Source organism: Coenobita brevimanus, chromosome 92, assembly GCF_032717465.1.
Source record: "Coenobita brevimanus isolate Jiangsu-jjx chromosome 92, ASM3271746v2, whole genome shotgun sequence".
Classification (NCBI taxonomy): domain Eukaryota; kingdom Metazoa; phylum Arthropoda; class Malacostraca; order Decapoda; family Coenobitidae; genus Coenobita; species Coenobita brevimanus.
In genome coordinates, this window is record NC_137045.1 from 37,265,592 (window position 1) to 37,279,406 (window position 13,815).

General features: G+C 42.1%; 1 protein-coding gene across 1 annotated transcript in view; it reads right to left on the reverse strand.

Annotated features, from left to right (window-relative positions):
• Positions 1 to 607: 607 nt before the first annotated feature.
• The window catches only part of CD98hc (CD98 heavy chain), a 31,865-nt gene continuing 18,657 nt past the window's right edge, over positions 608 to 13,815 (reverse strand). Inside the window, exons 5-10 of the mRNA XM_080282209.1 lie at positions 12,243 to 12,401; positions 11,256 to 11,377; positions 10,210 to 10,321; positions 7,332 to 7,561; positions 4,929 to 5,069; positions 608 to 1,094 (exon numbers count right to left, since the gene is read on the reverse strand). Coding sequence (XP_080138335.1) covers positions 1,010 to 1,094; positions 4,929 to 5,069; positions 7,332 to 7,561; positions 10,210 to 10,321; positions 11,256 to 11,377; positions 12,243 to 12,401 — 849 coding nt within the window. The 3' untranslated portion in view covers positions 608 to 1,009. The remainder of the gene's footprint in view (positions 1,095 to 4,928; positions 5,070 to 7,331; positions 7,562 to 10,209; positions 10,322 to 11,255; positions 11,378 to 12,242; positions 12,402 to 13,815) is intronic.

A 13,815-nucleotide genomic window follows, 5' to 3' on the forward strand; every position in this document is an offset into this window, starting at 1 on the left:
CCTATGCATGGCAGCGAAGTATTCCTGTTACCACCCCTTTTTTCACTCCCGTAAAAAGCATATTCTCTTTAACTTAGGTTTCTACACCTACCTACCACCATGTTACCTTGTCTTAGAGATCCCATTGTCAATCCAAACACTGAATCAGTTCAGCCACAACTTGTCTCATCCCGCTATAGTAGGCATCCTTCACTGCTTGGTTTTTCAACATACAGTTTCCTCCCGGGCATTTGTCTTCTCCATCATCTTAAACATATGTAGAACTTGTGTTGTTGCACACTTTTTGCTCCCAGTAACTTTTAACATCCCCCACCATCCTCCTATCAGCCCTCCCGACCAGGAAAGTCGCTTTGGTTACTGTTTATCCCCCCCCCCCCCGCCTCATTTGACTCACTTATAATCAACCTACTCTTCCTAAAACGCGTGTTGCACACATCATGTTCACTGCCTCCTCAAATATGAGTATTCTTTTCCCTTCCACATTACTTATACCACATTTGCATCCTCCGTACACCCCTTCATAGCCTTGAGCTGCTTCACCCACATGATCACATAATTTCTTTTAAATCAGAGCAGCTATAATACAGGAGATTAAGAAAACACAGTATTATGCTTTGGTTATTTTATCTCGTGGCAATAACTGTGAACATCCAGCCTCTGTAAACTCATAAAATAACAAATTGGCTAAAATTATCACAACGATATAGACGGAGTTATTTAAAATTGACCTTAAATGAACTCGGTAAACGTTATTTCACTCATATCACAAAATATACTGACATAACACATCACCATTCAGTAAAACAACTTTCTGAACTGTTACAAAGAACACATATTACATTTGGCACTGTAAATACTTTTCCAGTATTATACAAAAAGGGCTGTAGGATGTGAACCACCAGTCATTGCCTGCAGGGGACTGCAGAAGTCCCGAGCAAATACTGTATGCTGACTGCAGTGCTACATACTCAACAGTCAAAAGAGCATGTTGCCCTACAGGGTTACCCAGTTAAAGGTCAGGCACAAACTCTATCACAATTCCTTCATATGGTCCCAGGGGCACCGCATCCAGCTTGGACGATCCTAGGTCCTCGCTGAAATAATCAGAAAAGGTGAAGTTAGTATTATCCCAGACGAAATTTTCTAATTACATTGTAAGTGACAAAGCATGATCGACGAGTAACTATATCAAGAGAATGGAGGGGAAAAAAAAAAATCCATTTCCCACTTAAAGATGAAGTATGAACCAGAAACCAGAGCTGTAACGTCAACAAAATAAGCTTACTTGACTACTGTACTTCAGTAATGTTTGTGGGTATCTACTTTCTAAAAAGTACAGATGTTTATCATTACTTTTACCTATGTATGGTTTGCAAAACTGCATTTGTAGTGTACTTTGTTACATTTGAAAAATTAGCTGAAAAGTACTAGATACATAAAATTCCTGTCATGGGTTTTGACTCTGGCCATGGACCAAAACAGGCATGGAACTGTCCAAATATGGATGCTGACCAATCACTTTCAACTCTTCGTAACTGAAACACACTCGGGCTTTCATATGTTTTTGTCTTGACCCTCCATATTTCCTTCCCATTAAAAAAGCTCCCAAAGTCTCTCTCACCTGATCATCATCATCTAACAAAAGGACAGAGTGAGGTAGGATGTGAAAAGCAAAGAAGTAGAAAGACTTGATGGAGGAAGAACTAATAACATCCCCAGTAAAACGGGCAACACACTTACTTGCTGTACTATTCAAGCCTCCGGAATCCTGACTCAACATCAATGCACGACCCTCCAGACATACATTTTTAGTACTGTTCTTTTGTGTGTTTCACATTACCTGTCAGATAAAGTTTAACTGACAACAATGTATTTGAAAAGGTGGCAAACCCTGCAAATGTACAATCAAAGACAACTATCTTCCCAGTTCTGTCCAAAGAAAATTTACATCTGGCAAAATACAGTGAAAACCCTATCTCTGCTAGTGTGTGTTTCAAATGGTTCAATTTTTCTGTTATATATTCGTCAAATTTTGGGAAGATTGTTGTACCTTTCACTGTACTTCTTCACACACATTTCATCCAACCAACTCGATCACATGTCAGTTCTTTAACCTCGCTTACTCACACTCAGTAATCATATCTATCCACCTAATCCATTACAGTATATGAAATCAAAAACACACGACCTATTAAATATTGGTATCTGAAGGTTGAAACAATACTTCGTACCAAACTAACATCATAAATCTGAATCATTCTGGTACTGGTGGTAAGAGGTGGCAACCATCATCCACTCACTTGATGCAGAGCAGCCTACTTATTCCTTTACATGTATCATTCTTTTTGTGTCTGCCCTCCTCTCTTCCTGTTCTCCCATCTTTCCTGTCACTATTTATTATTACTCTTACGTCTTCGGTAGCTTTGCACTGAGTGACAAGCCTAATGGTTTCCTGTAAGCCAGGAAACCATTTACAACGCTGGTTGGTAACCATATAACCAACCCACAAGTGTTCCCTACATGTCAGCAAGTGGGTTGCCAGAGGGTTAGCACCCCTCCCAATAAAACAACAAACAGCCACCCCTTACAGGATTACGGCGTCTGACAGATTCTGGTACAGCCTCTGAATGACATTCTGTGCAACCACCCTAAACCCGTCTCAAGTCACCCACAGAGATAAGGGGGCTTCAGGAACCTGAAAACTTCCTCTAGGAAGAAAAATGAATGCGAACTACCCTAACAAAAAGATATTCTGGAAAGAGGTGCGGAAATGTAGAAGTGAAAGCGGAAAGAAATGGGATGATGTGAAGGATGCAGGTGGTAGATTATTAACCCATGGAGATGAAGTAAGGACCAGATGGGAAGTATATTTTGAAAGCCTGATGAATGGGGAGAGAGCAGAGCAGCTGTAAACATGATTGGTTTTGGGGGTCTGCAAAGTAGGAATGCAGTGCCAGGAGACGTGACACTCGCACAGGTGAAGAGTGCTGTGAAGCGGCTGAAAAATGGGAAAACAGCTGGGGTTGATGAGGTGTATGCAGAGATGCTTAAATGTAGTGGAAAGAATGGAATGAAGTGCTTGTTGGAGATATGTAAGAAGGCATGGATGAGTGAAACTGTGCCTGCAGAGTGGAAAAAGGCTGTGATTGTACCCTTGTACAAAAATAAAGGTGAACGAAGTGAGTGCAAGAATTATCGTGGCATAAGCTTACTGAGTGTGGGAGAGAAGGTATATGGAAGAATTATTATAGTGAAAGTAAGAGAGATATCAGAAGTCTTAGTGAGTGATGAACAGGGTGGCTTTAAGAGTGGCAGAGGATGTGTGGACCAAATATTTGCAGAGACATATAGTAAAGAAGGCTTGTGAGATGGACCATAAGGTGTTTATAGCATTCATGGATCTGGAAAAAGCATTTGACAAAGTGGACAGAGGAGGATTATGGAAAGCTTTGCCCATGTACAGTGTAGAGGATAAGCTGCTAGGTGCCGTCATGAGTTTTTATGATGGTATTGAAGCATGTGTCAGGGTTAATGGGCATCTAAGTCAATGGCACAATCAGTGTGGGCGTGCGACAAGGTTGTGTGATGTTCCCATGGTTGTTCAATGTATATATGGATGGGGTGATGAGAGAGGTGAAAACACGAGTAATGGAGAGAGGGATGGAGTTGGTGATGAATGGTGATGGAGTATCTCAAATTTGTTGTGTGCTGATGATGCAGTACTGCTTGCAAGTACCGGACAAGAACTTGGTAGGTTAGTGCATAGTTTTGCTGATGTCTGCAAGCATCGTTCCTTTAGAGTGAATGTAGAAAAGAGTAAAGTGATGGTTATTGAGAGAGAAGGTGACTCCCAGTGCAATGTAACAGTGAATGGAGAGAGACTGGAATTGGTGAGAGAGTTCAAATACCTGGGTACAGTGATAGAAAGGAGAGGAAAATGTGCAAAAGAAGTTGAAAATACAGTGACACAAGGAAGAAAAGTAGCTGGTGCAATGAAGGCCTTGATAAGAAACACAGGCTTAAGTGTTGCAGCTGCACGAGGCTTACATGAAGGAGTGTTAGTGCCAACTTTAACATATGGATGTGAGACAATGGTGTGGCATGAAAATGAAAAGTCAAGAGTAAGAGCAGTGGGGATGGGACTGCTGAGGAATGTATGTGGAGTACAGAGGGTGGATGGGATACGAAATAATGTGATTTGTGAAAGATGCGGAGTGAGGAAGTCGGTGGACACCAGAATTGAAGAGGGTGTATTGAGATGGTATGGTCATGTTGAGAGAATGGATAACAACAGAGTGGTGAAGAAGGTATATCTGAGAGAATTCAAAGGAGGGAGGAGGCGAGGTAGGCCAAGGAGGTGGAGAGATATGGTGGATGAACGTGTGAGGAAGAGAGGTTTGGAAGTCGGTGAGGCTAGGGACCTGACACGAGATCGAGCTGGCTGGATGAATTTTGTGAGAAGTTCATGATCAGGGATTTTTGGCACCCCTTTTTAACGTGGCAGCGTCTGGATTGACTCTGTCGGATATGATTATGTGAAGCTACAGAATGTGGTGAATGTTTTTGGTGTATCCGATAGAGCCGGGATTCCGGGGGCTTGAGTGATCAGTGAATGGAAGCGTGGCCCATTGAATTAGGCAATTTTGGGCTGTCTGGACATTGCTACTCCTCACCCTGCCCCTGGGTGGGAAAGGAGGTCCAGATGATGATGATGATGACAAACTAAGCTGGCCATCTGCTGCATTTCTGCTGACACATACTTACTGCACATTTGTTCATGCACCAAGAGCATACTTACCATACACCTGAAAAAGGACAAGTGCCTTCCTGTACTGTAAATTGCAGAACAAGATGAATGAAAAAAAAAAAATACTGTATCAAGTGCCTGAAGTACCTTCCATGAACAACATCCGATTTCCTTTTCTTACCTTAAAAGTGTGGCATTAAGTAGCTTGAGTTGGTTGATACCCTTCTCTGGCACCCCCTCAATGGAAGTGAAGTTGACAAGGGTGCTGTTGTCACTATGCAAATTGACAGCCACAGCATAGCCCGGTGTGCCTTTTAATACCCTATTTAGGAAAAATATTATCATTAACTACGGTATATTCACCAGTTTGATTAAAACACACACACACACACACACACACACACACACACACACATACACACAGACAAAGGATACAGGTAGCAAACAAATAATTTATCCATTGTATTTAGTCACAGGAGTAAGATGGGATAAAACTAAACCATTATCTCTTTAAAGCTGAAATCCATACCAGCAAGTATGATAATGCAAAGCGATTCTCATTCACTAATAGCAGGGTGAGCAATTTAGGTCAATATCTTAAGTTCTCAATAATGGGAAAGCATACAAGTAGGAAAACTTTTGGTAGCACCCCACTCATTCAGTTGTTTTAACAAACAGCTCTTTGCACTAACTCACTCTTATCAATTCTGCATATAACTCAAATTCCTTTCTATTTTTCACCCTTTCCCAGTCCTGTTTGCATCATTAAGTACAAAATAAATAGCCAAATTAATAAAATGTTGTAGTTTCAATGTTTATGATACTGCATACTGCATGCATACTGTAACTACACTGGCTATGTAACTGCCCCAGAATTAATGAATAATGTCAAGGTACTTCAGAGGGGAAAAGAAAAATTACTATGCAATACTGATCATCACACCAAGCCATGCACTTCTGAGCCATGATCAGCAATTTAATTACAGGTAAACAAATTTAAAATCTCCAGGCAGAACAGAAAGTAATAAAACTGTTAAAAGGACTACACCACAGCAAAACTCAGCAGTAAACCTCTACATAAACTTGCCAGAAGTCCATTCATAATACAGTAACCTGAAGCACAAAATCAATTTTCTGAACTGAAAATAGGTTCACAAGCCTAATGTCAACATACTGTATTTCAAATAATGGCATTCAAAGAACTTACGGGACCCTGACAGCAGGAGGGAACAATAAATTACTTTAGATCAAATAGTCCATTGTATCAAATTTCAGTCACATGCATACATGATACATAATATTCAATTCAAATGTGTTGAAGCACATACAATAAAGGCCTCATGAATGGGTATTCATTTTCATTATCTACTGTACCTGCATAAATCGTCTCAATCTACTCTGAAATAAACAGCCTTGAGTTAAACAGGTTAAGAACAATCATTTCTAAAATCTTCGGCCTGAGGGAGTTATGCCCAGTGGAATAGCCCATGGGGTGGCCAGGATAACCCTGGAAACTCAAAAGGCCACCCCAAATTTCTGGAAGAATACCATCAAACCCTCTGAAGAATTCTTCTTGGGTCACCCCATAGGTAAGCTTGGCCACCCTATTTTAGAACTCCAAGCTACACCAGACCTAAACAGATTCTCTCTCTCTCTGTGTGTGTGTGTGTGTGTGTGTGTGTGTGTGTGTGTGTGTGTGTGTGTGTGTGTGTGTGTGTGTGTGTGTGTGTGTGTGTGTGTGTGTGTGTGTGTGTGTGTGTGTGTGTGTGTGTGTGTGTGTGTGTGTGTGTGTGTGTGTGTGTGTGTGTGTGTGTGTGTGTGTGTGTGTGTGTGTGTGTGTGTGTGTGTGTGTGTGTGTGTGTGTGTGTGTGTGTGTGTGTGTGTGTGTGTGTGTGTGTGTGTGTGTGTGTGTGTGTGTGTGTGTGTGTGTGTGTGTGTGTGTGTGTGTGTGTGTGTGTGTGTGTGTGTGTGTGTGTGTGTGTGTGTGTGTGTGTGTGTGTGTGTGTGTGTGTGTGTGTGTGTGTGTGTGTGTGTGTGTGTGTGTGTGTGTGTGTGTGTGTGTGTGTGTGTGTGTGTGTGTGTGTGTGTGTGTGTGTGTGTGTGTGTGTGTGTGTGTGTGTGTGTGTGTGTGTGTGTGTGTGTGTGTGTGTGTGTGTGTGTGTGTGTGTGTGTGTGTGTGTGTGTGTGTGTGTGTGTGTGTGTGTGTGTGTGTGTGTGTGTGTGTGTGTGTGTGTGTGTGTGTGTGTGTGTGTGTGTGTGTGTGTGTGTGTGTGTGTGTGTGTGTGTGTGTGTGTGTGTGTGTGTGTGTGTGTGTGTGTGTGTGTGTGTGTGTGTGTGTGTGTGTGTGTGTGTGTGTGTGTGTGTGTGTGTGTGTGTGTGTGTGTGTGTGTGTGTGTGTGTGTGTGTGTGTGTGTGTGTGTGTGTGTGTGTGTGTGTGTGTGTGTGTGTGTGTGTGTGTGTGTGTGTGTGTGTGTGTGTGTGTGTGTGTGTGTGTGTGTGTGTGTGTGTGTGTGTGTGTGTGTGTGTGTGACTTTAATAGCACGAATGTCAGAAAATAAGAATGAACCAATCTCTGAAGTCTTACCTGGCATAGGCAACAACATCCTCGCTGGAGTTAGTGAAGGTCATGTTGCCCACTTGCACTGATTCCTTCTCTCTGAATTCAGACATGGCCTTCATCAACAGTGAGTTGTCAGAGAAGTACGCCTCATCAAGTCCATTAACTATAGGAGTTCCAGGAACCATAAACACCGAGAGAGTAATCAGCTGGACGATGCTTGAATCAATGACTGACTCGGCCTGTTTGGGGTTGTACTGCAAGAGGACACAAAACTTAACATTAGATCAACCTATCATCATCATCATTATCATCATCATCATCATCATCCGGACCTCCTTTCCCACCCTAATACCTAAACACTGCTATTTTTCTGACATCATTGTGAAAGATCAAGCTCAGAGGAGTCAGGTGGACCAGGAGAGGAGCAGTCAGAGAAGACAGAGTGGAGAAGCTGAGGATTAAAGAAATGGCAGATAAATACACGACCAAAACAGGGCAGGAGTTAGAATCAGTGAATTGGAATGAAATGGATCTGGACAGACTGTGGAATGCATACATGGATTGCTTAGTTATGCTAAAGTGGTAGCTACGGCATGGTGGGATGAAGAGGTAATGACAGCAGTGGAGGAAAATAGGACGACGTGGCTGGAGTGGTTACAGGACAGGGGTTCAACTGAAATAAGAACTAAATACATCGAGAGCAAGATGCACGTAAAGAGACTAGTGAAGAGGAAGGAGGAGGTAACTCATGATTCAGGAAAAAAAATTAATGCAAATTACTCTGAAAATAGGAAATTATTCTGGAAAGAGGTGCAGAAATGTAGAAGTAATAAGCGGAAAGAAATGTGAAGATGTGAAGGACGTAAGTGGTAGATTATTAACCCATGGGATAACACAAAGACCAGATGGAAAGAGTATTTTGAAAGCCTGATGAATTGGAATACAGAGAGCAGAGCCACTGTAAACATTATTGGTTTTGGGGGTGTGCAGAGATGGAATGCAGTGCCAGGAAACGTGATGCTTGCAAAGGTGAAAAATGCTGTGAAGCGGCTGAAAAGTGGGAAAGCAGCTGGGGTTGATGAGGTGTATGCAGAGATGATTAAATGTAGTGGACAGAGTAGTAGTAGTAGTAGTTGTTCCCTAAGCAGTCTGGAATGTAGTGCTTGCTGGAGATATGCAAGAAGGCTGTGATTGTACCCCTGGACAAAAATAAAGGTGTGCAAAGTGAGTGCAAGAATTATTGTGGCATAAGTTTACGGAGGTAGGGAAGGTACCGTATAAGGAAGAATTATTACTGGTATTGAGAAAGTAAGAGAAATATCAAAGTCCTAGTGAGTGATGAACAGGGTGGTTTAGGGAGTGGCAGAGGATGCGTGGATCAAATATTTGCAATACGACAGTGAAGAAGGCTTGTGAAAAGGACTGTAGTGTTTATGGCATTCCTGGATCTGGAAAAAGCATACAACAAGACAGAGAGGGATTGTGGAAGGTTTCTGCACATGTACAGTGTAGATGCTAGGTGCCATTAAGTTTTTATGATGGCAGTGAGGCATGTGTAAGGGCAAATGGGCATCTACGTGAATGGTTCACGGTCAACGTGGGCGTGCGACAAGGTTGTGTGATGTCCCCTTGGTTGTTCAATATATATATATGGATGAGGTAATGAGAGAAGTAAAAACACTAGTAACGGAGAGAGGGATGGCGCTGGCAATGAATAGTGATGGATGAAATATCTCAAATTTGTTGTATGCTGATGATACAGTGCTACTTGCAAATACTGTACAAGAGCTTGGTAGGCTAGTGCAGAGTTTTGTAATGTCTGTAAGCCTTGAGGGTAAGTGCCTTGAGGGGAAGCGTAGAAAAGAGTAAAGTGATGATTACTGAGAGAGAAGGCGACTCCCAGTGTGATGTTATAGTGAATGAGGAGAGACTGGAAATGGTGAAAAGTTCAAATACCTGGGTTCTGAGACAGAAGAGAGAGGAAAATGTGCAAAAGAAGTGGAAAGTAGTGTGACACACAGAAGGAAAGCAGCTGGTGCTATGAAAGTCTTGACAAAAACCAGAGACTTGAGTGTTGCAGACACACAAAGCTTATATGATGGAATGTTAGTGCCAAATTCAACATGCAAATGTGAAACTATTGTGTGGCATGAAAATGAGAAGTCAAGAGTAAGAGCAGTGGAGATATGTTGAGTACAGAGAGTGGATAGGATACTAAGAAATGTGATTCGTGAAAGATGTGGAGTGGACACCAGAATTGAAGAGAGTGTACCAAGATAGTTTGGTCATGTGGAGATGTTGGATGACAACAGAGTGGTGAAAAAGGTATATCTAAGCGAATCTGAAGGAGGGAAATGTGAGGTAGGCCAAGAAGAAGGTGGACGGATATGATGGATGAGTGTGTGAGAGAGGTATGGAAGCTGGTGAGGCTAAGGGACTGACAAGAGACCGAGCTAGCTGGATGAATCCTGTGCGGAGAAGCACATAACCAGGGATTTGGCACCCCTTTTAATGTGACAGCGTTCAGAATGACTATCAGCTAGGTATATGTGAAGCTACGGAACATGGTGAAAGTTTTTGGTCTGTTTGATGGAGCCAGGATTCCATGGGCTTGAATGATGAGTGAATGGAAATGTGGTGCACTGACTCGGGCAAACTTAGGCTGTCTGGACATTGCTGCTCCTCACCCTGCCCTAGGGAGGGAAAGGACGTCCAGATGATGATGACTATGACGATGATTGTCATCTCATCACCCTCATAACAATGCTCTCATATACCTTTCTCTTTACAAGCAAGTAAACAATTGGGCTCTTATCAGCATTCTCTCAAGATTCTCTGTACCATGAAAATTTAAGTATTTGTATTAAACATAAGCACAAGATGGAAAAAATCTGCAACTCACCTCAAAGTAAGACCAATCATCTATGTGTTCTTCAAGGAATGCTTGATATTTCTGAGCATCAAACTGACTATTCAGTATGCTGCTCATATCAGTCATGCCATCAACAACAGCCCTGAGGAATAAAATGTTGTATTTATTATCTAGCAGCAATGCATTATAAGTATGGAATACCCAGAACTTAACTGCAAAAGATATACAGAGATCCCTTGGTTAAACAGTGATTCCTTGGTTATCAGGTAACTGGTACTGCACCCACGGCATGATAATGGAAGTACAGAACACCCATCTGGTAATGCACACTCCACTTATAAACCCAAATTTCCCTTCAAAAACAATTAAATGCATAACAACCACACTTAACAGGCTTCATACCACCCATCTGCAAGAATCACTCTGGCAACTGAAACAAACAGGAAAGCCTAGCCTTTGTCATACATTCCAAGCAAAACTCTTCCAACCAGGTCAATCCACTATTGGTTCCTTAGCCTCATCATCCTAAAACCCTCGCTTTCTGCACACTCATGTCTGAAGTATAAAAAATCTCTACCATTTTACTTAGCTACTGTCCCTAAGAGTCTGTATACTGTAGCCAACGTGCACTACTCAACACTGACCATGACTAACACTATCTGATCCTTTGGGAATGAGGAGTTAAAGAAGGGCCCTGAACTTGCATAAGATCATATGAACATACACTTGCAAAAAACTTGTACAATGCTGGAGAAATACTTAATCAATCCCTCTCACATTACTTGTACTGTAACTGAAAATTCATAAGTCTTGGCATAAACCTTGCTACCTTTTCTCAAACTGATGTAAGCTGAGCACAATGGAGAGAGAGAGAGAGAGAGAGAGAGACGATTTTGTATCAGAGAAAGACACCTATGAGTCCATCTGATCCCTCCATCCATTCCACAATACCTTACCCATCCACATCCTGTAGTCCTTCAATGAGAAAGAGAGAAAGGGGGGGTGGGGGATGTTGTATCAGTGAAAGACACCTATGAGTCCATTTGATCACTTCTATCCATTCCACAATAACTTACCCATCCACATCCTGCAGTTCTTCATTGAGTGTTATACTGGCATTCGTAAGAGCCTGATCATCAGTATCGGGCACCAGGAAGCCCTGAATCCCCATGTCATTCCACGTTCCACTCAGCAGGTCCTAGAAAAGTTATACCAATCTGTTTTACATACCGGTACCGTACATTAGAATCGGAGTAAGAATGTTTTCCGAGCATAAGTTTACAAAGACATCTCTAGTAAAATTACATATAACTAATCACAGGTCCTAGAAAAGTTACACCATTCTATGTCTTATACACATTAGAAACGGGGTAATGTTATCCGAGCATAAGTTCACAAAGCCACCTCTAGTAATATTACACATAACTAATCACTCTATACTTCTAAATTCAACTTGGTCAGGCAAATCACCCCAATACAGTAAAATTCCTATATTCCGAATGGCAGAGGACCAAGGGTCTTTCAGAATATTGGGAGGGACCTTCGAAAACATTAGAAATATGTACTGTATAATCATGATCAACCCTGGAACTGTCTCCCTCTGTCTGTATTTCCTGCTTCCTATGATCTCCAGTCTTTCAAATGCAGTGTGTCCAGGCATCTCAAAGTGAATGGATCTTGAATTTGGCTCTCTCTTGTATTTTGTTTTTCTCTTGGAAGGAACAATTTTGTGGGCTCGTTGCCTTTGGTTCCTTCTTCCTCATATAAAAAATTTTAAAAAATCATTGTAAAAACACTTAAAATGATAAGGGCTATTGTTTTAGACACTGGATATGCATTCAAGTGTACCTGAATAATTATAGGCAGGTACATCCAAGTCCAAGAGCAAGTCCAAGCCAGATTAATCCTTAGATAAAGCCCAGAAAAATTCCAAAAACCAGAAAATTTCAAAAAAATTTTGCCTTGAAAAATTTGAAGTACTGGGATTTTCAGATCACTGGTGGTTGGACTGGAGGACTTTTACTGTTCTTCAGTAGCAAAATCATTAAAGGAAAAAAACTTACGTCCAGAGCATTCAGAAGATTTGGGTTAGAGAAGTTCAGGAAGTTGGTGCCTTCTATGAAGAAGTCCGACAGGCTCGCATTCAGGTACCAGGAGTTTCCTGTATCCACCTCAGCAGGTACAAAGTCAGTCACCACATGCAAATTAGCTTCCTTGGCTCCCTGAGAATAAAGGAAAAGGTTAGTATTGGTCCAAATTTCTCAAATTACTTAAGTACTACAGCACTTACAGGGCTACTTGGAGGCTATGGTGTGGAATACACCAAGATATTCTTGAGGTGGTTTTATCAGTGTGTGTGTGTGTGTGTGTGTGTGTGTGTGTGTGTGTGTGTGTGTGTGTGTGTGTGTAATTCACCGGGTCGGTCAGGATCACTTGATGGTGGTGATCGTCAGCTTTTACCCTCCCGGAAGGGAGCTGAGAGCTCATATAGTCCGATCTAAGGGCAAGGCTGTGACCTTCACACACCCACACACCCGTCCCCTTGCTCAAGGGAGACAGTAACCACCCACTTCGTCAGTGAAACTTTTCGCAACCTGAGCGAGGCGCGAACTCCCATCTACCAGATGGCAAGCGAGAACGTTACCACTGCGCCAGCGAGCGGTGTGTGTGTGTGTGTGTGTGTGTGTGTGTGTGTGTGTGTGTGTGTGTGTGTGTGTGTGTGTAAAGGAGCTGTGTTTTGTGTTTCTTGATTTGGAGAAGGCCACTAACAATGTCTGTAGGAAGGTGGTGAAGTGGGCAATGAGAAAGCTTGGGATCAATGAATGGCTGGTTAGAGTGGACATGGCTATGTATATGGGTGCCAGGTGAGAGCATTGAGATTTGAGTGCTGATTTTTTTGCAGGTGTTGACATGCATCAGGGGTCAGTCGTGGGCTTATTGTCATGGTGCTTGAAGCCATCTCATGACTTCAGAAATGTACTGCCATGGGAGATGTTATATGCTGATGACTTGATGCTGATTTCAGAGAATGAAAGGATGGGGTTGAAAAGATTTAGGAAGTGGAGAGACGGAATGGGGCACGAGGGTTTGACAATAAATGCAAATAAAACAAGTGATGATATCTGGGTCTGGTGGTGGACAATGTACAGGGGATGCAGTGAATGTGACAAGTGGATGCATAAGTGATGTAATGGTATCAGAGGTAGGCTGCAAAATAATGCTGATTATGTGTGTCCAGTGTGCTGGGGATAGTGCTGTAATCAGCAAGAAAAACCCAATTTGCACTGATATCTGTGCTGGATGGGCAAGGTTATCCGATTTGGAATTGTATTTAAAAAAAAAAAAAAAATCACCCAAAGACCCTGGACCCTTACAAATCTTCTAACACATATTTCTCCACCATTTTGGGTGTGAGCAAAGGCTGTAGCAATAATGACTTTCCATAAAATGCAGTCATATCCCCATATCCTGTTCACTGCCTTAAATGGTAAGTGAACTAAAGCAAATGGAATATTTTAGACCATAATGTTACAGCACTGTAGTTACTATTGAAACTTAACAAAAACAATACCTAGAAAGCTGTCTTCTGTCAAGAAGCTGTGGCAGACAGGTAGGCAGGTAGGACCCAGCGAGAAC